General features: G+C 48.6%; 1 protein-coding gene across 1 annotated transcript in view; it reads right to left on the reverse strand.

The window, feature by feature from the left end:
- KIAA1614 (KIAA1614 ortholog) overlaps positions 1-26938 on the reverse strand; it is a 50988-nt gene that overhangs the window by 2527 nt on the left and 21523 nt on the right. Inside the window, exons 6-8 of the mRNA XM_056844009.1 lie at positions 21539-21827; positions 17607-17734; positions 8692-8876 (exon numbers count right to left, since the gene is read on the reverse strand). Of these exons, the coding sequence (XP_056699987.1) occupies positions 8692-8876; positions 17607-17734; positions 21539-21827 (602 nt within the window). The remainder of the gene's footprint in view (positions 1-8691; positions 8877-17606; positions 17735-21538; positions 21828-26938) is intronic.

The following is a 26938-nucleotide window of genomic DNA, read 5'->3' on the forward strand; positions in this document are numbered from 1 at the left end:
TTTGGCTTCTGAAAACTCCACTCACTTCCCTTGTAACGGTTTCAGAGCAGATGGGTCTTTCCAAAGCATCAGGCTATTGTAGTGCACCGCACTTGAAAAGCACGCACAGATATTTAGAACCTGTGGCCTCTTATTCTTAGCCTTCAAAACCTACACCACACGGGGACCCGCAGTTCTCTCTCTGAACTTGGAAACTGCAATAATCTATCCTACGCAGGTCTGGCACCAGAACTTGGAGGATTTCAGCAGCATCCAAGGCCCGTGCCCGCCAAGAGAGCAACAGAGAATCTATAAACTTCTGGCTTTGGGGTGTTCAGGATATACTTGTGCAAACGAAATGTTTGTTAATAAAATACATCATAGCCCACAGTGGCAGGAAGAAAAAGTGGATATACTGACCTGGATGGCCCAGGCTAGCCTGATCTCATATTTCCGAAGCTAAGCAGGGTCAGCCCTGGTTAGTATTTGGATGGGAGACCACCAAGGAATATTGGGTTGCTACGCAGAGGAAGGCACTGGCAAACCACCTCTGTTAGTCTCTTGCCATGAAAACCCCAAAAAGGGTCGCCATAAGTCGGCTACGACTTGAAGGCACTTTACACACACACACACAAAGATAGGGGAATTACCCTGTAGCTAAGGGGATCTGTGTTACAAAGGGCACGTTCAGGTGTGATGAACGCCACAGATCTCAGTTTCTCTTTAAAAGCATGCACTGACCCAGTTTGGATCAGGGCCCTGTCGGGGGGAGGGAAGATAGGAGTTTAACCTTGCCGTCCATGCACTGTTTTGCTAACCAAAACTGGGTGCCCCACAATGGCTATTGAAGAAGAAGAGTTGGTTTTTATATGCCGACTTTCTCTACCACTTAAGGGAGAATCAAACCGGCTTACAATCACCTTCCCTACCCCTCCCCACAACAGACACCCTGTGAGGTAGGTGGGGCTGAGAGAGCTATAAGAGAACTGTGACTAGCCCAAGGTCACCCAGCTGGCTTCATGTGTAAGAGTGGGGAACCCAACCCGGTTCACCAGATCAGAGTCCGCTGCTCATGTGGAGGAGTGGGGAATCAAGCCTGGTTGTCCAGATTAGAGTCCACCGCTCCAAGCCACCACTCTCAACCACTACACCACGCTGGCACTTTAAAGGAGCAAAGATGGATCCTTTAAAAACCTGCCTTTTTAAATATCTTCCAGTTTTGATTAAGGAAACCATTCAGGGGTCGGAATCAGGACTACGCACTGTGACCACTGTCCTTTTACAGATGAAGGGAGCTAAGTGAAATTCACCATGCTGGGCTGTGGCCGGGATCTGTGACCACAGGCTCCAGCAGCTACACAGCCTGTAACAGAGACCCACAAAGCCCTGTAAACGGGCCTTCCCTCTGGTACACTTGCACAACAGAGAGAGGAGCTTTAAGACTGACATAAGTTGTCCATGTGGAACCTCTCCCGATTTCTGCCTAGAACTGCATTGCGGGTGGGGGGTGGGGGACCCCCTACTATGAGCAGTGGAAGAGACTTGAAGTTGCCATACTAAATCTCTCATTGCTTTCCACCCTTTTTTTGATTCATTCAGATTTTAAATCCTTACTGTTGTTTCTCTGGAGTTGTGGAATGTTTGCTTCTTAGGAATGAACCCCAGAGGGTGGTCAGTAATTTTAGGAGAACCCAAGTATATTCAGGGCCAGCTGCGGGCTTTATCTCTGCTTCATCCCCCAAGGTGGAGCTCCATACTGCAGGGTAAACATGATGGGGCTCCCAACTAGGGTTGCCAAGAGGCCTGCAGAAAAACGCCCTGTCCCTTTAACAGAGGCTTAATGTGTAGAAAGGGGTGGCTGAAACTTCTCGTGGCATGGAGGTGAAGAACATCCCATTAAGCCTCTATTAAAATAACAGAGCATTTTTCTCCAAGCCTGTTGGCAACTCTATGTGCAGCCAGGGATTCCTGAGTAATGGTAAAGAAGGGCTGAGGGTGAGCACAAAGGAGAGTATGCAGGTGGCAGGCAGAATGCAGAAACTTTCTCTTGCAAGTGTGACTTACGGGGCCTTCATATCCAGTTGCTACTAAAACTAGTCTGGTCTATTTCCAAACTGAACATTTGATTGATTACCAGTGGCTGTTTTAGATGTGTTCTCCGTATTTGCCCTCTACTGTCTGTGGTCTGTAATGTGCTCCAGTAAAGAGAATCATATTTTTATATTTAAAAAAAAAAACTTTCTCTTGCAAGTTCCTGTTTAGGCCTTATTTTTGGCTGACTACCCCTCCCCTGCTAGGACCAGAGAATAACCCCACCTGCCCCCCAAAATCGGCAGGGGAAATAGGGTGGTTTACAACTGAGAAGTGGCAGACACAGGGAGGCTTAAACCCACCAGCTTGTACCTCAAAAGCCCTCCCCTCCCTTTCTGGCAGAGGGGGGCAGGCTCAGAGGCAAACATCTGGCTTGATTTGAGATGTCACATCAGTCAAGACAGAAGGACACAGAAGCTTTGGAGGGGGAGGGGGGAAAGCAGGCACTGTAGCCACCAATCTTGATGCACCACAGTTCTTCTGTGACACCTCCCAGAGCGGAGACAGGAATCCAGGGTACTGCAATGAAACCGAGTTCCTGGAATCAAGTGCTCCAGGCCAGGACGAGCATCTGTCATCCCCATCGCAAATATTGCAAAATTCTCGAGAGCCTGCCTGGGGAAAAGGACCTGGGAACATCTGCGTTCAGTTATTCCTGCCATCTGGCTCTCTCCAGGAGAGGCTTGGCCTGGGGAATCCAGAAGAACAGGGCCTTTGGGCAACTTCCCGAATCTGTCTCTCTAGGGGAGTCACAGCAGTACAGAGCTGGACATGCCAAAGTTGGAGATGGGCATGTCTGGAGAAGAGGAGGGGCTTGGGGACGGGACCTACGTGCTGGGGAGCGTGGGGGAAACTGAACCGATCTTGACTTCTAACAACAGTTTGAACGGAAGTTTAAGGACTGGCCGAGCAACAAGAGGCTCAATTCTGCCATCACTCGAGGGTTGCCAACATTTTCTTTCACAACAACTACTGAGCAATGAAAAATATCCTGAGCTGCTCTCCCAGCCCACAGGTATATCACCACATTTTTTTCTGTCCTAGAAGCAGAACCTGGACTAGGGAGAGCACCAAGAGAAGAAGAAGAAGAAGAGTTAGGTTTTATACCCCGCTTTTCTATAATTTTAAGGAGTCTCAAAGCGGCTTACAATCATCTTCCCCTCCCCACAACAGGCACCTTGTGAGGAAGATGGGGCAGAGAGATTGTGACTGGCCCAAGGTCACCCAGCAGGCTTCATGTAGAGGAGTGGGGAATCAAACCTAGTTCTTCAGATTACAGTCCACCGTTCTTGTGGAGGTACAGGGTATCAACCCCAGTTCTCCAGATTAGAGTCCATCACTACACCCCGCTGGCTCTCAATGAAGTGAAGGAGCACAGAGGAAAATCCTACAGAAATGTTAAAAGATGTCTAGAGCAGCTGGTTTTTCACTCTTTTCCTGGGTCTTCTAAGGGCTGCCCGAGTTACTTTGCAGCAGCTGGTGAGCTACCTGTTGGAGAGAGACCCCTGCCCCAGACCATGATCTAGAACCCATACTAGGGCCAGAGCTGCCAAAGAGACAAGCAATCACCTTGCTGAGAGCTGCTGGTCTGGCTGCTTTTCCCATCTGCTCAGCATTCCCATTTCCGGAGGGACAGCAGCAGTCGTTCACGAGGCTTCACACACCAAAACTTGCACTTCCTTACCTGGGACTTGATGTGACGTCTGAATGGAGCCACAGAGGTGCCCAGCAGGTGGGCCCAGTGACAGCACCAGTGGGAGGGCAGAGTGGCTGCCCATTCTCTGCCTTGGGTGGACTCTGATCTGGAGAACCGGGTTTGATTCCCCCCACTCCTCCACATGAGCGGCAGAGGTTAATCTGGTGAACCGGATTGGTTTCCCCACTCCTACACACGACGCCAGCTGGGTGTCCTTGGGCTAGTCACAGCTCTCTCAGCCCCACCTACCTCACAGGGTGTCTGTTGTGGGGAGCGGAAGGGAAGGTGATTTGTAAGCTGGTTTGATTCTTCCTTAAGTGGCAGAGGAAGTCGGCATATAAAAACCAACTCTTTTTCTTCTTCTGTGCCAAAAGCAGAAATGAGGGAGGAAGGAGGGAAAGTAGCTCCAAAGTAAGATGTGACGGCCAACTCGGTGTTAGACAAGCTCAGGCTGAAGAGAGCCAGGGAAGCATCCCGCTGTCTGATGAAGGGATCTTTGACTCCCAAGAGCTTATACCCTGGAAATCTTGGTGGTTGTTAAGGTGCCACTGGACGTGAATCTTGCTCTTCTACTGCAGACTAGTATGGCTACCTGCCTGAAAGCATCCCACTGTTACTCACAACAGTGAGTGAGCGACCTGAGAGCCTTTCTACAGACCAAGGAGTACCATGCAGCCCACTCTGGCCTACAGCTGTTAAGAGGCTTCCTTGTTAGGATACCTGGTGCCCCTATCATTCTGGCCTTGGGTTAGAGCTAGCAGCAGCGAAGAGGGGTTGAACTCCCAAACCTGCAGCTACTCCTGGCAAAGGAAGGTGAGCAGTGGTGGCCACATGGCAGAGGCCCCCCCGTTACGTTGAGCCTGTGGGTATTTTGGGGATCTTTAGAGCCATCCCAATACAGCTACTGCAGGGTGACTGGGGCTGGACTCAAAGTGTTTGAGGTTGTAAGTCAAGTATCCTCTTCTGATGGAGGAAGCTGCTTCTGAATAGGTGCTCCCAGCTGGAATTAAAATGATACCTCCTGGGTTCTTCTGAAAAAACCCCTGCTCCATTGCTGTGGGGGAAAGATGCTTCGTTGGAGAAGAAACTGGCACCAGGAAACCCATAGTTGGGCACTATGGTGCCCATGGGCACATAGAATCCTAGAATCCTAGAATCATAGAGTTGGAAGGGACCACCAGGGCCATCAAGTCCAACCCCCTGCACAATGCAGGAAATTCACAACTACCTCCCCCCTCCACACCCCTAGTGACCAGAAGATGGCCAAGATGCCCTCCCTCTCATCATCTGCCTAAGGTCACAGAATCAGCATTGCTGACAGATGGCCATCTAACCTCTTCTTAAAAACCTCCAGGGAAGGAGAGCTTACCACCTCCTGAGGAAGCCTGTTCCACTAAGAAACTGCTCTAACTGTTAGAAAATTCTTCCTAAAGTCTAGACGGAAACTCTTTTCATTTAATTTCAACCCGTTGGTTCTGGTCCGACCTTCTTGAGCAACAGAAAACAACTCGGCACCCTCCTCTATATGACAGCCCTTCAAGTACTTGAACATGGTTATCATATCCCCTCTCAGTCTTCTCCTCTTCAGGCTAAACATACCCAGCTCCTTCAACCTTTCCTCATAGGACTTGGTCTCCAGACCCCTCACCATCTTTGTTGCCCTTCTCTGGACACGTTCCACCTTGTCTACATCTTTCTTAAATTGTGGTGCCCAAAACTGAACACAGTAGTTGAGGTCTAACCAGAGCAGAGTAAAGCGATACCATCACTTCGTGTGATCTGGACACTATACTTCTGTTGATGCAGCCCAAGACTGCATTTGTCTTTTTAGTTACAGCATCACACTGCTGACTCATGTTCAGTGTTTGGTCCAAGATCCTTTTCACACACACTACTGCTCAGACAAGTCTCCCCCATCCTATAATTATGCATTTGATTTTTCCTACCTAAATGCAGAACTTTACAATTGTCTTTGTTGAAGTGCATTTTATTAGTTCTAGCCCATTTCTCCAGCCTGTCAAGATCATCCTGCATCTTGGCTCTGTCTTCTACTGTATTTGCTACCTCTCCCAATTTAGTATCATCTGCAAATTTAATAAGCATCCCCTCTATTCCTTCATCCAAATCATTTATAAAGATGTTGAACAACACAGGGCCCAGCACAGATCCCTGAGGAACTCCACTAGTCACTTATCTCCAAGTGGACGAAGAACCATTAACTAGCACTCTTTGGCTACGATCTGTCAACCAGTTGCAGATCCATCTAACAATAATAGGATCTAACCCACATTTTTCCAATTTGTCAACTAGAATACTATGTGGAACCTTATCAAAAGCCTTACTGAAATCTAGATAAACTATGTCTACAGCATTCCCCTGAATATTGGGGATGACAGCATTATGGGGTCACCGTTTCTCCTCTCTTATAAATCTCACAAGGAACTGAGAGGGTGCAAGGGGCAGAGCACAGGCAGCTCTTTGGATGAATCCAATGTATTGGAATCCTGGCCTTCTGAGATACAAACACACACACCCCTGACCCAAATACCCGAGAGAGGAATTACTGGGATAGATCCCTACAATGGCCCCTACAAGTGTGCATTATGTAGTAGTCAAGATGGCATGGAAGTGCTCTCACTGTGCTGAATACGAACAACTCCCCCTCCAGGGAGAACTACTAATCTGCAACAGAAACCAGCCACACTAAGGGTTGGATCCCATGGAAGGCCGCTATTAACAGAAGGGGTGGGATTTTTTTCATCCTCCCTCCCCCGCAGACCTCCAGCTCCCCCTCTTCTTGCTCCTCGGAGCTGCGGTGAGCAAGAAGGAGGCAAGGCAGACTTGTCCCACTGGTGTACACCCTTTCCGCCTGCAGAGATTTCCTGTGGCTTCCAAGGCCTAAGTGCTGATTGGCTGGCACCCGTCGAGGTCACAAAGACACCTCCAACCCGGCCACCCCTTCCATTTTTGGGTTGGTTAGGCAATGTTTTAAAATGAATACCAAAAAAGCAATAAAGAGAGGAACGGACATTTAAACGTTCATGCAGCACACTCCCCTCCCCCCGCCCAACTCTCTGCTCTAACACTGCATGGGGAAAGGTCCAATCTGGAAAAGTCAGGAGTAACTCACGTGTGTGTATCCCAGTTACAGATTAGGAGAGAGTGGTTTTGCTTATCACCTTGGGGAGGGGGGGGGGTTGCAAAGAGAGACAGAGAAGGGAGAGGCGCTAGGCCATGATGATTTTTGGAAACTTTGGAACAAATGTTCTCCTGGGAAGCCCAGTTTCAATTTATTTCTCTGTATCACCGCATCTAAATGCTTTATTGTGTTTTTCCCCCCACACAGTAGTAGTAAGTTATCACTGAGCAGCCATTAGGCCCTTTTTGGGAAAAATTAACCAAACGATACTTTATGGTAGTGGAATTTGGGCAGAAGGTGTTTCAGAGGACATTGATTCCTTTCCATTAACATTCTGGAGGAAAATAGCCAGATTGCCTAAACGTGTATCGGGTATAGCTATTTGGCAAAAATTTGCAATTCCTTCACTGGAATCAGCAGCTTAGTTACAAGCATTTAAACTCAGAGTCTACTTAATTATAGAACTGGGCTACTCCTTTGACTACAAGAAGTCCCCTTTCAGAGTAACTGGAAGAGGTTGGATGGTCAAAGATCGGAACAGCTAGGCTTTACTTCTGCTTTTTTATGATCTGTGGAGAACTATAAAGTAGCGTTGGCACAGGTTAAAAACTGGTTATTAAAATTAGATTTTAGAAGTACAGATCTGTGAGCAAGAAGGGTGCATTCTGTTTCCTATAATATATTAGAATCTCCGGTAACCCTCCTGGCATATTTAAAATCTTTGACTATTCCCAGATCCTGTAATATTGTTTTTGGCTGCCAGATTAAATGCCGTACCATCGCCTGAACTAAAAAGGCAGATTTACAGGAGTCCGTTTTTCAGAATGTTGGTAACAAAGACAGACACCTTCGCTCACTAACAGCCCATTCCTGAACTTTCGGTGGCCAGGGACAGCATGGCCGAGGTGCTGATGCAGCACCTCCAAAGCCATTTCCCAGCCGCCAAAAGGCTTTAAAAAGCTTTTTGGCGGCTTTTTACTTTTTAAATGGGTTTTTTTGCCCCATTGAGAAGAGTGAGGCTGCACCAGCAAAAAAACAAGCGCAGCAACGCTGATCTCCCCGCTGGCCTGCGGGGCCAAAAGGGGACAGGAAGCTGCCTGCTGGCAGCTCTGCCCTCCGACATGCCCCGGGAACACCAGCATGGGGTTTTGCACCAGTGGGATGCTGGCAGAAGGCCCAGCCAGTGTCCCTGGGTGGCGCTGCCATTGCAGCGCCAGGAGACCAGCATCTGGGTCCCCCTGCCAGCGACCGAGCCCACCTGGACGGACTAAGTGGGATGGCTGCCAAAGGTCCTTGGAGGTCAGGAATGGGCTGTTAGTCCCTGAATGCCCTTTATTTACTGAACATAGAGAGAGATGGATAACCCTGTTGTTAGAGAAGGATGAGTTTATGAGCAATTATCAATTTTTTCCCTTACTTTTGCGGGTTAATGGTCTGAATATTACTAAGTCATTGGCCTCTTATCTTTTAGTAACTGAGCATAAAATAAAATAAAAACGTTTATAATTTGGGTGGGTTTGGGAGAGAAAAGGGAGATTAAAAAAAATTAGTGTGGTTAAGCTTAAAGCTATGGCCAATAAAGCTGCAGTATATGTACAGTATTATAAGGTACTTTGGGGGGTTGGAACGCAAACCAAAATCAGTGAAACAAATATTAGTTTGCATTGGGGAGGGGAAAGTCGTGCTACAGGGAAGCAGATCTACACTGACAGCTCCATAAGAGGCTGTAGCATTAAGATGGTGCCCTTTTTTCAAGATTCCAGGCCATTAGCAACACGGAACTCACCTGTATCGGGGCGGCCGTTTCCTGAGGAGACACGGAACCCGAAGGTGCCCTGCGGGGACCGCTGCAGTTCTAGCTGGCTGGTTCCGTCGGGGAAGACCTCCACCACCCGTCCAACAGTTCTCACCAAGTTGGGGGAGCCAATGTCTTCTACGCTGAGGGAACGCCTGGGATGAGCACCCACTTTCCTGGAAGGGAATGAGCCAGACCAGAAACAAAGACAATGTAAGGAAAGACTCTTCAGAGCTGAAACGGGAGTGCAGGCAGGCTGGAAATGTATAGAGTTAACTCTGTATGAGTCATGGAATCGAGCTTCTGTGCACCAGTTTTTAAAGAACAGCAAGTTTCTAGCCCTTATTATTGTACGGAAACATATTAAAAGGAAAAGGCAGCATCCAGGGCTTCAGATAGGGTTGACAACCTCCAGGTGGTGGCTGGAGCTCTCCCGCTATTACAACTGATCTCCAGGTGTCAAAGATCAGATCCCCTGGAGAAAATGGCTGCTTTAGCAAATGGACTCTTCAGCATCAAAGTCCCTCCCCTCTCCAAACCCTGCTCTCCCCAGGTTCCACCCCCAAAATCTCCAGGTATTTCCCAACCTGGAGTTGGCAACCCTAGCTTCACAGTAAATATTGCATCCTAATCTGATGTTTACTTGAAAAAGTTGTCAGGCACTGGCCTGGAAGTCATGTCCTGCATGCAGGTGGCTCTCCAAGGACTCTGGCTTGTGTAGCTTCGATATTGTTTTGTCCGCTGAGATTGCTGAAAGTGTGATAACTGTGAACTGTAACTGTAAACCTTCATGGGAACCAGGGAATCTTCCTGGCAACCAAGGTACTGTTTGATTTCTGTTATTATGTGCTGTCCTGTCCCTTTCCCCCCATTGAAGTCCATCAATAGCTTAGCGTCAGATTCTGCTCCTCGCTGCATGCCTTCCTTAATAAACCTGCTTCTTAGGATACCTGCCTGGATGTCTGGTTTTTGGGAATTGCTAGGCGAACTCAGAGCTGAACATTGGACTTCAATCCCTCCTTTATTCTCATTTTATTCTTTTCTTTGTTTTGGATTTAGGGGGAAATGAGGCTGAAGCCTCTTCCCTAAGTTCTGCATGGTGGCAGCGGCTGAGTTCACCCATTCCCCTGGAGGGAGGGAGGGATGACGGGTCGTCCCAGGAAGGGAGACCCGGGACAGTTATGGCCAGGGAAATGCTTCGCCAACTCCTCCGAGAGGAGGTGAGGATACAGACCCTGCGCACCCAAGAGGAGACTGTGGGAAGGGACTTCCAGCGATCCATCCTGGAGGGAGCGTCCTCGCGTTGGGCCGTGGACTCGGGAGGCCGCAGTTGTGGAGGTGGATCTACGGCGGCACCGAAGCCTAGAAGGAGTACCCGAACTCCACAGTGGAAGGAATCCTGCTGGCAGCGCAGCGCAGAGAAGTTGAGGGACAGTAGGGACAGACTGTTGGATCGGTACCGCCGCGTGGGTGAGAATGTGGCCAGGGGTAACGAATCTCTCCTGGAGGGCCCCGATCCCGTACCCTTCTCCCTCATACGGAAACGAGTGGAGACAGCAGGTCCTACTCAACCCCATTTTCGCCAAGAGACGAGACAATCGTTTGCTGAAACGGTCGATGCCCGGGCCACTGAGCTGGAGGTGCTGGCGGCCGCGCAGGCTTCCGGAGCACAGCCCAAGGGTCCTGCGACACCCGACACGGATGAAGGGGACTGGACGTTCCACTCGTTACCCTCATTTTATGACCTTCTGAGCAGGGAGGCCACAGACGAAGTCCAACGTCTGTGGGCTCAAAACCAGGCATTGCAGGGGCACGTGGCTCAGATGCAGAATCGAATGGATTCAATGTGGCAGGACTTAAACGAGATGCAGCGGGTGCAAACTCTTGTACCGGCCCCGTGGCCGCCTGGACAACCAGGACAGCCAGGAGTGCTGTTCCAACCGTCGTCAGGTGGGTCACAGCGAACCTCTGCTCTGTTCCCCCCAACTCCACAGCCAGGATTACCCCAGCCAGAGGGGCTCCGGATGGGAGCATCAGGACTACCTGGAGCACCCCAGCCAGCGTCAGGATTACCTGGGGTGCCAGGACAACCGGGGGTGCCGCCGCCTGGAGGTTTGGCGCCATGGCAACCAAGGGGGCCGCAGCCCGGAGCGGGGGGATCCACTCCGCCACCCGGAGGTGTGGGACCGATGCCTGCAGCGCCGGGACTACCAGGGGCGTACATGCAACTGTGGCCACCACCCCTGCCTCCAACGTTTGCCCTGCGAATGACTTTTGATGGGTCTGCTGAAACTCTTCCCTGCTTTTTGCATCAAGTGGATTGCTTTATGAGAGAGCTAGGACATAGCTTCCCCACGGAAGACAGTCAGGTTAGGTTTGTCTCATCCCTCTTGAAAGGCGCGGCGGCAGAGTGGATGATCCAACAGTTTATCTTCGGACCCGATCCATTCAGACCCTAAACGACTTTATGTAGGCGCTACAAAGACGCTTCAAGGACCCTTTCCGGAGTGAAAATGCTAAGGCTGCCATTCGGCTAGCTAGTAGAATTATGGACTGAGCGAAGCCTCCCGGGTACAGTACTTCCAAGAAGGATTGCGTCCTGAAGTGCTGTACTGGGCTTACATGCAGAGGGACCCCCCTACACTTGAGGACTGGATTCTGCTCACGGAAGTGGAATGCCGGCGGCAAAACCTCTCCCTTTCCAGACAGAGAACTAAGGGAGTGGAACCACGGAAGGAGCGGGCAATCTCAAAGATGCCTGCACAGCCACCGCGGAAGACGGCTGCTCCTGTGACTGAGCGAGTCAAGATAGGCCTGCCTCATCTGTGGGGGTTGTGGGCCATTTCACCGTGGTCTGCCCAGTGCTGTCCGAATGGCCAAACTCGAGTCCCCGCCAGGAGAGTTCGGAATGCAAGGGAGGAAGCAACCATCGGAAAGCCGTCAGTGGATGCAAGGTTCCTGCGAGGTCTCCTGCCATGGACCTCGTCACCTCAACATTTGACCCCTCCGGGTCTCGGATTATAAATGCCGCCGTCCCAGATGAGGACAACGCGGATTCCTCAGACCAAAAGGTTTCGGCCCTGAACCTGGCCCCAACAGGCGACCAGTCAACTGAATGACCTGAGTCAGCGGAGCAGGGAGCACCACCGCAGACCCTTGTACCCGTACAAACAAATCCTCCATTAATGGTAAGAGATGTGGAGGACATGATATATCTTGACTTCATTTTGCAGCATCACAAGCCCCCCCCCCCCCAAATAACTGTAAAAGCCTTAGTAGACTATGGGGGCGCTCGCACTTTTATTAATGAGGACACCTTCAAGGCTTTAAAAGTGAAAGCCGTCACCCTACCCCAACCCATTCAATTCAGCCAGATGGATGGTAGTGGTTTTAAGGGGGGGCCGGTTGACCAATGGACAAGCAGAGTCGCCATGGGAGTGGGGGATCGCTGGGAGCAAATACACTTTACCATTGTGCCAGGCATTCATTATGCAGTAGTCTTGGGGGCAAACTGGCTATGTGGTTCCCACTATTGACTGGGTAGCAAAAACAATTGAGTTTGTTCAGCCGCAATGCGAACGTCACCAAAGGGAGGTGGCAGTTCAGGTTCCTGCCTTGACTGCAGAGGTCGAGGGTGCATCCAACATTTCCCAATTACCCCCCGAGTATCTGGACTTTGCAGATATTTTTTAGGTTAAAGAGTGTGACGTTCTACCCCACCCCCCACCGCCAAACCGACTGTGCTATCGAGGTGGTAGGAGAAGAGCATTTAACCAAAAGCAAGATTTACCCAATGAGCCCCAAAGAGAAGTCAGTGCTCAAAGACTTTATTGACAAGAATTTAGCTCGGGGGTTTATCCGACCCTCCACTGCACCTCATTGTGCCCCCGCCATCTTCGTGCGGAAAAAGACGGGTGACCTATGACTCTGCATAGACTTTTGCAAACTCAGTGCAGTCACCCAAACCAACGCCTACCCCATCCCCTTAATCTCAGACTTATTGAGCCAATTGAAAGAGGGACACATTTTCACTAAACTGGACTTGGTTGAAGTGTATTACCGGGTTAGGATCCGGGAGGGAGATGAGCCACTAACTGCTTTTTCCAGCTGTTTTGGAATGTTTGAATACCTAGTAATGCCCTTCGGGTTGAAAGGGGTCCCGGGGGTGTTTATGCAACTAATTAATGAGGTTCTCCATGATTTATTGTTTAAAGGGGTGGTAGTTTATCTGGATGACATCCTTATCTATTCAAAAACCTTTGATGAGCATGTTGCCTTGGTCAAAGAAGTATTGCAACGCCTCAGAGAAAACCGTCTCTATGCTAAGGTTTCCAAGTGTGAGTTTCATCGAGATCAACTGACCTTCCTGGGTTATAAAATCTCGCACGATGGATTAGCCATGGATCCTGACAAGGTACGAGCAGTAATAGACTGGGAACCACCAACAACTCATAAACAGGTGCAGAGATTTCTCGGGTTCGCAAATTTATATCGGGGGTTTCTCAATAATTTTGCACACGTGGTGTTACCGATTACTGATCTTTTGAAAACTAAAGGGAAGGGAGTTACAGCAACTCTACCCTCCGCCCGCGTGGAATGTCAAAAAGCATTTGAGACTCTTAAGCGTTTATTCACAACCGAGCCGGTGCTGAAGCACCCGGACTGTGAACAACCATTCATTGTTCAGGCTGGCGCTTCCGACGTGGCCATGGGAGGGGCCCTCTTGCAGGGAGGAACAGACGGCAACTTGCACCCCTGTGCCTATTTCTTTAAAAAATTCTCTCAGTCCGAGCTCAATTGGCCGATTTGGGAAAAAGAGGCAGCAGCGGTGAAACACACTCTCACCGTGTGGAGACATTTCCTTGAAGGTTCTGAAACCCCTTTCCAGGTTTGGACTGATCACAAAAACCTGGAAGCTCTGACTGGGACTCATAAGCTCACCGCAAAACAGGTAAGGTGGGCGGATTTCTTCTCCAGGTTCTGGTTTGTGATCAAACATGTGCCGGGAAAACAAAACTTACTAGCAGACACTCTATCCCGGCTTCCACAGTACCCTACAGACTCGCTGTTTACTCCCGAACAAAGGGGTCTTCTACCTACCCTGGCGGTGCAAATTCGAGCCCAAGCCCAAAGATCCCAACTCGAGCCCAAGCCCAATGATACCTCGCAACCAACTGATGCAGTTGCCCCTCCTCTACTACAACATGCGATCGGGGACTCAGAGGAATCCCCTCCCAACAACCCCCCTATCGGAACAGATCCTGTTGGGACTGATCCTGCCACTTCGGAAGGGCTGCCTGATTCTTTCAAACACGCACTAATCCGCGATTGCCAAACAGAACTAGCTGCCAACGTGCTCCCTACGGGTCTCGAGAGAAAGGGGGAGTTGTGGTTTAAAAATGCCAAATTTTATGTACCAGCAGCGTTACGGGGGGGAGGTTTTAAAACTCACTCATGGTGCTAAGGCGGCAGGACATTTTGGATTCGTCAAAACTTTACACTTACTGCATCGTCAATTTTGGTGGGCAGGAATGCGGTTGGACTTAGACTCTTTCATCCGCAGCTGCCCAGTGTGCGCCATCGCATAACGCCCCACGGGCAAGCCGCCTGGATTGTTACAGCCCTTGGAAACGCCCCAAGGTCCTTGGGAGGTTATTGCCATGGATTTTATGACTGATCTACCCCCTTAGCTGGGGGAAGACGGTACTGTGGGTGGTTATGGACCTTTTTTCCAAACAGGTGCATCTGATTCCCTGAGCGGGCATGCCTGCCACTCCGAAATTAGCCCGTTTATTTGTGTCTAACATCTTCAAATTCCACGGTTTCCCATGCAAGATAGTTAGCGACTGCGGGTCAGTGTTTGTGGTCAAATTCTGGAAGACTTTTCTTAAGTTGGTTGGGGTGGAGCAAGGGTTGTCAAGTGCTTTCCACCCCCAAACTGATGGACAAACTGAAAGGGTCAATGCTGTATTAGAGTGCTACCTACGTTGTTATGTAAACTACCACCAAGATGATTGGGTAGACCTGTTGCCTTTTGCCAAATATGCATACAATAACTCTGTACATCAACCCACTGGGTTTAGCCCGTTCTACACCGTCCATGGTAAAGAGTTCGAACCCATTGGGCATGTGGACGTCTCAGGGGAGGAGGGTGGTCCCGAAATTGCAAATTGGGTCCAAACCATTCAAACCACATGGCCTTGGTTAACGTGGAACTTAGAACGGGCCAAACATCAATACAAAGCTCAAGCCAATAAACATCGGTCACCTGGTTGGGTATTCAGGGTGGAGGATCTGGTGTACATCTCAACCAAAAATTTACGGTCCTTACGACCCTCCAGAAAACTGAGTGAAAAATATGTCGGTCCGTTTCCCATTGCCAGAATCATTACCAATGTGACTGTCGAGCTCACTCTTCCCAAAGCGTTGAGGAGGGTTCATCCAGTGTTTCATGTGAGCCTTCTGAAACAGTATGTACCCTCACCTCAATGGCATCCGAAAAGCCCCCCAGAGGTACCTAGGATGGTAGGAGGGGAAGAACATTGTGAAGTTTCTAAAGTCCTCGATTTCTGCATTCATCGGGGGGGGGGGGGTTGGAATACCTTGTTTGTTGGAAATACTTTGGTCCCGCCCATGATGAATGGGTAAAGCATCGTCATGTCTCCGCCCCTCGACTGATCCAACAATTTCATGTGTCCTATCCCGACAAGCCCTCCCTTTCGGATATGGTGGGAGGAGGGTCTTAAGGGGGGCAGAATTGTCAGCTCGGAGTTCACCTAGCAATTCCCAAAAACCAGACGTCCAGGCAGGTATCCTAAGAAGCAGGTTTATTAAGGAAGGCATGCAGCGAGGAGCAGAATCTGACGCTAAGCTATTGATGGACTTCAGTGGGGGGAAAGGGACAGGACAGCACATAATAACAGAAATCAAACAGTACCTTGGTTGCCAGGAAGATTCCCTGGTTCCCATGAAGGTTTACAGTTACAGTTCACAGTTATCACACTTTCAGCAATCTCAGCAGACAAAACAATATTGAAGCTACACAAGCCAGAGTCCTTGGAGAGCCAAGGGCGTGCAGGGCATGACTTCCAGGCCAGTGCCTGACAGTGTGTTCAGTAAGGCTTAACAGGACCTCTGGATACACAATCCACACCACCCTCAGGCTGGGTCCAGATCTACCACGAGGACCATCGTCAGACATGCACTCATGAGCTCCTTGCTGGGTACACAATTCCCAGGTGTGTAGACACTGATTCTGACCAGTACCACAGTGCAAGGGGACTGGCACTCAGGGTGCTTAGGCCTCCCCCCACCACATGTCACTTTCCCAACCCAAAATGGCCTTGTATGAAAATCTTCATGTACTCCATCAGTACATGTAGAGACCCCAACAGGGCAAATACAGTCCCCCAGGGCCATTCCAAGTCAGGAAAATGATAGGGTGGGGGAAAGGCTGAAGCTGGTTCTGGCGCACTGTGGTCCCAATCCAGATCAAGGCCCGCCCACCTGGCAATTGAGTTCCTAGTGGGGGAACTTATAAACACACGTGTTTCATGCAGTAAAAGAAAAACATAATCCATAGGTACGCCCTTGCTTCCACGGAAATGTGCTTAAGATTGCAGCATTTGGTGCTTGGCATTACTTCCCAGTCTCACTCAAAGACACTTCTTCCCACCTGTAGCACACTTATCAATAAGCCATATATTAAATTTCCACCACTGTATCCCCTCAGGCCCTAACTAAAAATAACATGGCGATTTAGGAGTTTACATTGGCTGTAGCCTGATTTTTTTTGCTCACATAATTTAATTCAAAGGCCCTTAAGCGCAATAACTGGTTGGTTATTTACATTCACTTTTTTGTTGTTGTGTCTAGTGTGACATTGCTCAAGGTCTGTAGGCTAAATGAGCAGTATCATTAAAGTAAAAGTTGAAAAATAACATGGCTTGAATGAAAAACAAAACTGCTACCAGAATCACTTCTGTATCTGGACACATTTACTCTGATCACAGACTTAGCCAGTTGGCAAAGGGCCTTTTAATTTTTCAGGTGCTGGATCCATGTAGCATCAGATTTTAAGCAGCAAAGCAATCATTTATGCGTGCCCCGTTCAATGTCAGAGTTTGCCCATGAACACACCCAGAACCTGCACTCATTAAAGAATCGGGTCTGTGGTTCTGCATTTGCTACAAGGAAATGTGATCGCTCAATTGCACATGTGCCCAGTCACAATGGCCCGTGTTTTATGAGTATTTTACCCTTCACTGTGAATGGACAAAGGATATAACCATTGAAATATATATATCCATCAAGTCATGCCCCGTATGGCGACCCCATAGGGTTTTCAAGGCAAGCGATGTGAAGAGATGGTTTGCCATTGCCTGCCTCTGCATCATGCCCCTGATATTCCCTGGAGGTCTCCCATCCAAATGCTAGCCAGGGTCAGGGCTGAGGGTGTGTGATGTGCCCAAGGTCACCCAGCAAGCTTCCATGGCGAGAGTGGGGATTTGAACCTGGGTTTCCCAGGTCCTAATCTGACACCTTAACCGCTACACCTCGGGTTGCCAGGTCCCTCTTCACCACCAGCGGGAGGTTTTTGGGGCAGAGCCTGAGGAGGGGAGGGTTTGGAGAGGGGAGGGACTTCAATGCCATAGAGTCCAATTGCCAAACAGCCATTTTCTCCAGGTGAACTGATGTCTATCGACTGGAGATCCGTTGTAATAGCAAGAGATCTCCAGCTAATACCTGGCAGATGGCAACCGTAACTACACCACACTGGCTCTCTATCCATATCTAGCAAGACAAAATCCATGGAAGTCAAAGCATTCCAGAAGAACAAGTTAAGACAAAGAATGGATTTAGTGGGAGGCCGCAGGCAGCCATTCTTTCGACTTCCCGGTCCTTACCTGTCAGGCACAGATGCTCCATCCTTTGGTTCCCCCAGCTGGTAGAGGCTGGACCGGTCGGTCTTGCCCAACAAGGAATGCAAATTTTGAACGGAGGAGGATTTTCGTGGTTGGTTGAAGGGCGACACCTTGTGGGGGGAAATGAAAGCACTGAAAGTTAGAGCAAGAGCTTAAGAATCCATGCTAGGCGAAGAAGTCTTTGAGCAGAATGCAGGGGATTCAGTTCCAGAATTGTCCCACTGCTCAAATAATGCAGTGTCTGCAAACACCCTTGCAAGGTGTGGGGGTTAAAGATGGCCACCATCACAAAACAATCTTTGTGTTACTTACCCCAGGCTGGGGGCCCCAAATCAGCAATGCAAGTCCAAGGTCTCACGCTTTTGGGAAATGCTCCAACCCCAGGGTGGCTGGGAAGTGTGACAGTGGATTACGTGAAGATTCTAACATTGCCACGTAGAATTTCATAGAATCATAGAGTTGGAAGGGACCACCAGGGTCATCTAGTCCAACCCCCTGCACAATGCAGGAAATTCACAACTACCTCCCCCCACACACACACTCAGTGACCCCCTACTCCATACCCAGAAGGTGTGTGTGGGGGGAAAACCTTCCAAAATCCCTGGCCAATCTGGCCTGGAGGGAAATTGCTTCCTGACCCAAAAGTGGCAATCGCCACCACCCTGGGCATGTAAGAAAGGACCAAGAGAGCCAAACACTGATGCAAACCTTCCTGCCCCCTTCTCATGATCTGCCTAAGGTCATAGAATCAGCATTGCTGACAGATGGCCATATAGCCTCTGCTTAAAAACTTCCAGGGAAGGAGAGCCCCCCCCTCTCCCAAGGAAGCCTGTTCCACTGCGGAACAGCTCTTAACTATTAGAAAGTTCTTCCTAATGCTTAGCCGGAAATATGTTTTCCTTTCCTTTTCTTCCTCCCTTAGAAGAACCATGATTCATAAATCTTGAGCAGCGTAATTCTAAATCTATTGTTTAAGGGATATTAAGGACTGAGATAAATTTTGCCACTGCCAATGTAACCTTAGGTTCGCTGTCACTTAATAAATAGGGTATTAGCTCAGACTCAGTTATTAGTCCGATCTGTTAGAAGAGGAATAATAGATTTTGATCTTAGATCCTCATAAAAACGACATTCCAGGAGCACGTGTGCTAAGAATCAATGGAAGCAAAAGAACACGGGCAGGTCCCTTCCGGATATGGAAGGTTCATGTATCTACTTTGCATAACCTTAGAAGGGTTAGCATTTAGTCTAGCAAGAAAAAATGTTCTTAAGAAACAAGGAGTTGTCAAGAAATAGGTATAGCCGAAGCAAAAAATCACCTATACTGTACAGAAGCTCAAACAAACATCAGTATAAATGCTCAATAACTCATGACTAATTAGTATAGAAATACTGTGCAAGTTTTACTGACAATAGTGGAAATAAACAAAGACAGTGCAAATCATAATAAACAAAAGAAAAAAACCAAAAAAAATCTTATCTATAAATATTGACAGTGAGGTACAATTCCACTAGAGGATGCGACTTTCTTATACAGGTAAGTGCAAAAATGATTAGGTGGACAATCCAACAGGGGAGTCCAAAAGTCTCTATATACTTGATTTAACACTGCAATTAACCTTCAAAAGACTTGATGGAAAGACTGTTGTAAATATTTATAGATAAGATTTTTTGTTTTTTGTCTTTTGTTTATTGAGATTTGCACTGTCTTTGTTTATTTCCACTATTGTCAGTAAAACTTGCACAGTATTTCTATACTAATTAGTCATGAGTTACTGAGCCTTTATACTGATGTTTGTTTAAGAAATAGGTATAAGCAGGCAAGCGACGTGGGGGAGAAATTCCAAAAAAACGAGGCAAGCACATGTGACGACCATGAAATGAGGTGGCCACATGTTTCAGCATCAGGTCTTCTGCCCTTATTGGATAATCAGCATTCCCTGCACTGGTGAACTTCAAACTTTCTGCCTCCAGGGAACCACTTTCCCAGTTGCTTCTACGTGGAGGTTTGTCTATCTTGGGCCTTTGATGCAGGGACGTTTCATCATGGTCACCCCTGCCGACTGCTTCGGGGCTTCCTTTTTATTATGCATGCTTTATTCGACTGTCAGAGGTCACCTCGCTCTCCCTGCGTGCTTTGCCTGTATTTTCCAGATTTTGGCTAAAACAGCATCCAAAAACACGGGCAAAATACGTGGGGAGAGCGAGGCAACCTCTGACAGGCAGAAAAGGCATGAATAATCAAAAGCAAGCCCTGAAGCAGTCAGCAGGGGTGACCACGAGGAAACGTCCCTGCATAAAAGGCCCTTATTTCCAAACTGAAGCACTTCAGGGGGGGGGGGAGCTTCCATAGAATAGTATTCTGTAATTGTCTTGTTTCCCATTTTTCCTCTTCCTCAGTATGCTCTTTCCCAAACCTTCCTTACTCTAATCTTTTCGGAAAGAAGACTGTCAAAATGTTTTAGCACACTGTGTGGAAGGAACAGTGTGCATTTTTCTTGCCATTTTCCTGCTGTCAGCCTCTTGCGGGTGCCATTTTCCCAACCTTTTCCCCCCTGCTGTGCCACTAGAGGGCTTAACAAAAACGGTAACAGCAATAGTGCAATAGCCCAGAATGATCCATCGTCACATCTATTTCAAATCTGAAGAGATCCATTATAGTGCTATAGCAGCAGAAGAAGAAGAGTTGGTTTTTATACTTGTTCTTTACCTTTAAGGAGTTTCAAAGAGCCTTACAATTGCCTTCCCTTCCCCTCCCCACAACAGACACCCTGTGAGGTAGGTGAGGCTGAGAGTGTTTGGAGAGACATGTGACTGGCCCAAGGTCACCCAACTAGCTTCAGGTGGAGGAGTGGGGAATCATATCTGGCTCTCCAGATTAGAGTCCGCCGCTCTTAACCACAACACCATGCTGGCACATAAATGACGAAACAATGAAACGAAAGAGGGAGGTCGTGAGCTGCTGCTGCAGCAGATATAATGAGCATGCCCCTCTGAGTGCCAGCGCACAGTTGCTGTGGAGCACGAATGGAAGGGAAGAGTCAGGAAAAAAACAAAAGAAAACGCACAGGAAATTCCCACATGTGGGAACTCCTGTGCCAATGTGCATGGTTCTGAACTCACAGTGGCAATGAAAGCAATGCAGAGAACCCTTAGCACAGAGACGCAGTCACTGACTCATTTTCCGAGGAGCACCTGCTGCAACTACCAAAGAACCAGGGCACTGCAGAGGACTCTGCGGCACAGATTCTGATTAGCTGGGGTGCAGAGCAAGGATCCTTCTGCCTCCCCATTGCCCCAGCTGACAGAGAACACCCCAATACGGGGATTACTGAGAGGTCGGGCCAGGGAGGAAAGATTCTTGGGGCTCAGTCATCTTGGAGGCTCACCGAGCTGGGTGAGTCAAGTGCTTGGGTTGAGCCTGGGCTGTGCGAAGAGGGGGGCCAAGAGGGAATCTTTGTCTGGGGGGCACCGCGAAGTCCTACCCATTACCCACCTGCAGGCACAAACTGCTAGTATGTGGGGGAGGTGGGCAAAAACTGTCATTCAGAAAGTTTGCTGCATTCATGAAAATCTCCTTTGCAGGGCAGGGTTGCCAACCTCTGGGTAGTGGCTGGAGATCTCCTGCTATTACAACTGATCTCCAGCAGATAGAGATCAGTCCGCCTGGAGAAAATGGCCACTTTGGCAATTGGACTCTGCGGCATTGAAGTCCCTCCCCTCTTCAAACCCCGCCCTCCTCAGGCTCCGCCCCCAAAATCTCCAGGTGTTTCCCAACCCGGAGCTGGCAACCCTCCTGCAGGGGCCTTACTGTACCCTGAGACACAGCTTGAGAAATGCTGCCCTATGCAAGCCACGTTCCGCTCCTCCTGCCTTGAGCTACAGCACACACCAGATATGCCCTGAGGACTCACCAGGCGCAAGGACTGCAGAGAAGGGGCTTTCTTCATTTTTGGGGAGCTCGTGGCACCTCTGCCTGGTTCCTCGGGGGCCGCTTGAGCATCTGTCCCTGCGTCAGAGATCTGTTCCATGCTGTAGCAGCGGAACCTGCCCAGCCGCTGCTTCGTGCTCTGGCTCAAGGAGGTGAAGAATTTCTTCAGCCCTGACGGGGAGGAGGAGGAAGAAAAGGAGGAGGCGGTGCTGGGGGCCGCTTTCTTGGCAAACTGCTTCTTCTTTGGCCCTGGGTAGGTTTCTAAGGTTTTGCTGAAAAGGCAAAGGAATCCAGGTAAGAGGGTTAACGGAGCAAGGCTCATTCCAACTTCACTGCCTGGATTCAGAATACCCAAACCGAAGCCATTTATGCAGGGTCAATTTTGATTCTCGCTCAAAGCTCCTTTTTTAATTCCGACATTTAAAATTACTATTCACGGTCCCGATGCAAGAGGAGAAAGTCAAACAAGTTCCACCACCACCCCTCGCCTGCCCCTTCATTCCTTCGTTTGCATAGCCATTAGCAATCGTCCTTTGCATAGCTAACCCCACAGCTGTGATCCCTCATGCTTCCTTGAGCGGATGCTTCGAGGCGGAGATGGAGCAAAAAAAAAAGGTCGCGTTAAAGGGGCTCTTAAGTAATGTGAAGCAGGTATGCGCTGGCTTTGTAGTGACTTCCGGAATGACGGTTCAGCGTGAAGAACTCAAAAAAAATATGTGGGGCACTTCAGCTTGGAATGTGCAGCTAGTTACCAAGCATAAATGGCCACAGACAAACAAATGTAGGAAGGTCTTAAAGGCCTTCTAACAGCAAAAAAAGAAAAGGCAGGCCTCAGAGCCAGACTAAAGTCCCGCAACAGCCCAGTCTGGGGAGGGATGACAGCATGGCATAGCCTGATCTCATCAGATCTTGGAAGCTAAGCAGGTTCAGTACTTGGGAGTCCTCCAAGGAAGACCCTGCAGAGGTAGGCAATGGCAAACCACCTCTGCTTCTCATTTGCCCTGAAATCCCCTTGCTGACATCATCATATATTGGCTATGAATTGACAGCACTTTAGACACACACACAGCCCTAATAGGACTAGAGAAAGAAAAGGACTAGAGCTATACACCAATGCAGTCTTTCTTGGAACTTCCAGTCTACAACGGAAGTGTTTTCCTGCTCTGACCGTGGCTCAGTGGTAGAGCCTCTGCTTGGCAGGCAGGAGGTCCCAGGTTCAATCCCCGGCACCTCCAGTGAAAGGGACTAGGCAAGAAGGTGATGTGAAAGACCTCTGCCTGAGACACCTTGGAGAGCCGCTGCCGGTCTGAGTAGACAATACTGACTTTGATGGACCAAGGGTCTGATTCAGTAGAAGGTAGCTTCATGCGTTCATGTGTATACAGGATTTTCTCCATAGTCATTGCAAAATACAAGGTAGGAGAAGAAGAAGAGTTGGTTTTTATATGCCGACTTTCTCTACCACTTAAGGCAGAATCAAACCGGCTTACAATCACCTTCCCCTCCCCACAACAGACACCCTGTGAGGTAGGTGGGGCTGAGAGAGCTCTAAGAGAGCTGTGACTAGCCCAAGGTCACCCAGCTGGCTTCAAGTGGAGGAGTGGGGAAACGAACCCGGTTCACCAGAATAGTCTCTGGCGCTCATGTGGAGAAGTGGGAAATCAAACCCGGTTCTCCTGATCAGAGTCCACCGCTCCAAACCATTGCTCTTAACCACTATATCATGCTGGCTCTCCACTACACCACTGCAAAATCACAGCCAAATCATAGTCAAGGGTGCCATTTAGGAAGGATACCAGAGAGCAGTCAACACACCGTTTTATACATGCAAATAATCCCATCTGTATTTTTTATTTTATTGGGGGGGGGCCTTCGGACACCAGATTTTCACAGGAGCACCTGTTCCTGTGGCCAGCTTACTGCTTCTGTCTACTGAAGCACTATGGTTATAAATGGGTCAACATAGCAGATATGAATACCAAGGAGCTAAATCCCTAAAGCAAAGACTGAGTTGAAAACTCTTCTATAGTTGTCTAGCATAAAGCCTTTTAAAAAAGCCCCTGCAACAAATGCAAAATGCTAAGCAGGCAGCCAGATTAAAAATGTCGCCTTTCTGGGAGCCAGAGGTAACCAATGGATTCCTCCACTGGAAACAAAGGCCTGCATGAGTCCAATATTTCCCTAATGCCAGGCAAGATACACACATCCCTCGAAGGCTGGGAGCAGAGGAAGCCCTTGATAGTCCTTGTATTAACAATGCTGGAGATAAACTTATGGTGTTACACAGGAGGTGCTTACAAATCAGTTTTGACAGCAGGGGAAAGGGGCAACAAGAAGCCATAAGAAAGAGCTGCATGAGGCTTCAGTCCAGTTGCAGATGGGCGCCTCAGGGCTGAGCCCAAATCGTCATGGAAAAGGTAGATTTTGAGGAAAGATTCAAATGTAAAGGAGATGAACAGAACCACACAGGGAGACGCTGCAATTGCGGTCCTAACGATGGTGCTCCTAAATTCAGACTTCTGTTCTGTACAAGCCAACAGGGCAAATAGTACTGCATCCACTTGTAAAGAGAAGGGAGAATGACCTGCAATCGCGGTGTCCCCGGCCACTGAGAATCAGCCTGCTACGTCTGATCCAGCAGGGCTTTTCTTATGTTCTTAACTCCCTTACCTCCCACTTGCCCAAGAGAACCATTCCTGTTAGGCGTGCATTTTTCTATCATGGGCCTATTTTGCCGCAATACTTTTTATTTTTCTTTACCCTATTTTTAGCAATGTTGTACTTGAATTTTTCTCTGGTGAGATTTGACTTGCTAGGTCAAATAATTAGCAGACTATAATTAGACAGCCTGAATTGTGTGCACAAGTCATTCTGCAGAATTTGGCTGCTGCCTGGGCTGTGTAATACGAGGCTCCGGAAAACCTGTGTTTGTTTTGCAACCAAGAAAGCTGCATTTAGATATAATCCCCGGGTGAAATGGCAGAGGCTTAATTTCTGGGGACTGCCACGTGTGACCATAGCAACCACTTTCTGGGGATTTGGGCAGAAAGAGCAAAGCTGGGGTTAAGGCTGGGGCAGGCTGGAGGGGGGGAAATCGGGACAGCGAAAGACAAGGGGGGAGACCTGGCTGAGATCGGAGAGCCAAGGAGGCAGTGAGAGCGCAACGCCAAAGCCGAGAGACAGCAGAGGGTGCCTGAGAGGGCGAGAGCTGCAGAACCATCTGGATCTGGACAGGCTGCAGGCAGCACAGAGGAAGGAGAGAGGGGACGGTGGTAGGAAGCACCAAGGACAGAGCCTTTGCTTCCAGCAAACAGGAAGTGCTGGGCAGCCCAAAGAGACCTGCCGTATTTTACAACCTCTGCTGCCACAAGCAAGCGAACAGAGGCAATGGCAGGCGCGATCCAGTGGAGAGCTTGGGATGTGAATCACGGAAGCAGAAATCGGTTTGGGTCCTTACTATAGTCCTCACTGCTGCGGAAACAAAGCTGGAAAGAGGCATGCAGCTGCCATTGAAACCTTATTTTATTCTGCACAGCCTATGCTGGCCAATGGCCGTAACAATAAATGAAAACTGTAATGTAATTCTGCACAGCGGCCAATCAGAAGCTTGCCTGAGCAAAAACTCCACATGGCTCCATGCTGGCCATAATTAGACGAAAAACAGAGAATAAAACTGCTGCTATCGTACTGTGTGTGTGTGTTAAGTGCCGTCAAGTCGCTTCCAACTCAAGGCGACCCTATGAATGAAAGTCCTTCAGAATGTCCTATCTTTGACAGCCTTGCTCAGATCTTGCAAACTGAGATCTTGCAAATTGGGCTATCGTACTACCCTTGTACAAATCTATAGGGAGACCACGCTTGGAATACTGTGTACAGTTCTGGTCAACACACTTTAAAAAAGGATATTGCAGAGCTTGAGAAGGTGCAGAAAAGAGCAACCAAAATGATCAGGGGGCTAGATCAACTGCCCTATGAGGAGTGGTTAAAAAGCTTAGGGCTGTTTAGCTTGGAAAGAATGTGGTTAAGGGGAAACATATTAGAGATCTATAAAATCATGCATGGAATGGAGAGAGTGGACAGGGAGAAGCTTTTATCCCTCTCTCATAATACTAGAACACAGGGTCATCTGCTGAAGCTAGAGGGTGAGAGATTCAAAACTGATCAAAGAAAGTATTTCTTCACACAACATATAGTTAAATTGTGGAATTCCCTGCCCCAGGATGCCGTGATGGCTGCCAACTTGGAAGGCTTTAAGAGGGGAGAGGACATGTTCATGGAGGAGAGGGCTATCCATGGCTACTAGTAAAAATGACTACTAGTCATGATGCATACCTATTCTCTCCAGGATCAGAGGAGCATATCTATTATATTAGGTGCTGTGGAACACAGGCAGGATGCTGCTGCTGCAGTCGTCTTGTTTGTGGGCTTCCTAGAGGCACCTGGTTGGCCACTGTGCGAATGGACTGCTGGACTTGATGGACCCTGGTCTGATCCAGCATGGCTTTTCTTATGTTCTAAACACACTTGGTGAGTGCCACAAAAAGGTGTCAAGGGGAACCTGGTGTATACAGGCACCATGTTGGGGAGCCCTGAGTTACAGCCTTTTTTTAAAAAAAATTAAAGATAAAGATTCAAGGAAGGAGTCCCTGAGGGAGGTCAAGCCCTGATTCTCAAGAACTATAACTCTGCACCTCAATCCTGCTACCTTTTTGCTAATAAAAAGCCACTGCCTTTACTTATTTTGATGTATTGCATGTTATGCCCAGGTGAGGATCCCCCCACCCCCTGCTTGCAAACACTCAGTTACACTGCTTAAACCCATTTTGTCCTATTCCTGGCCACTGCCACTATGAAGAAAAAGGTCTTTCCACCATTTTCAGAAGACATACAGGTAAAGTATCCCTTATCCGGACGTCCCATATCCAGACAGATCCAAAAACTGGACCCTTCGAGCCGGCATGCAGGCAGATCCAGGCTACCTGCTTTCAATGTTTCCTCTCGCTTAAAAAAAATACAGTGTACAATGCATCGTAGGTGGAGACCGAAAGCCTGCCATTATTTGTTTGTTTGTTGTTGCTGTTGTTTAACAGCTGATACAGGTATCCTGATGGTTTCTGATGGTTCAATGTACACACAATTATTTAAAAATATTGTTTAAAATTACATTCAGGCTGTGTGTATAAAGTGTGTATAAAACACAAATGAATTTGGGTTCCATCCCCAAGATATCTCATCGTGTATGTGCAAAATGACAACCAAAATGACAACCAAAATGATCATGGGGGTAGGTGCTGTGGAACACAGGCAGGATGGTGCTGCTGCAGTCGTCTTGTTCGTGGGCTTCCTAGAGGCACCTGGTTCGCCGCTGTGTGAACGGACTGCT

This window comes from Euleptes europaea, chromosome 2 (assembly GCF_029931775.1).
Source record: "Euleptes europaea isolate rEulEur1 chromosome 2, rEulEur1.hap1, whole genome shotgun sequence".
Lineage (NCBI taxonomy): Eukaryota > Metazoa > Chordata > Lepidosauria > Squamata > Sphaerodactylidae > Euleptes > Euleptes europaea.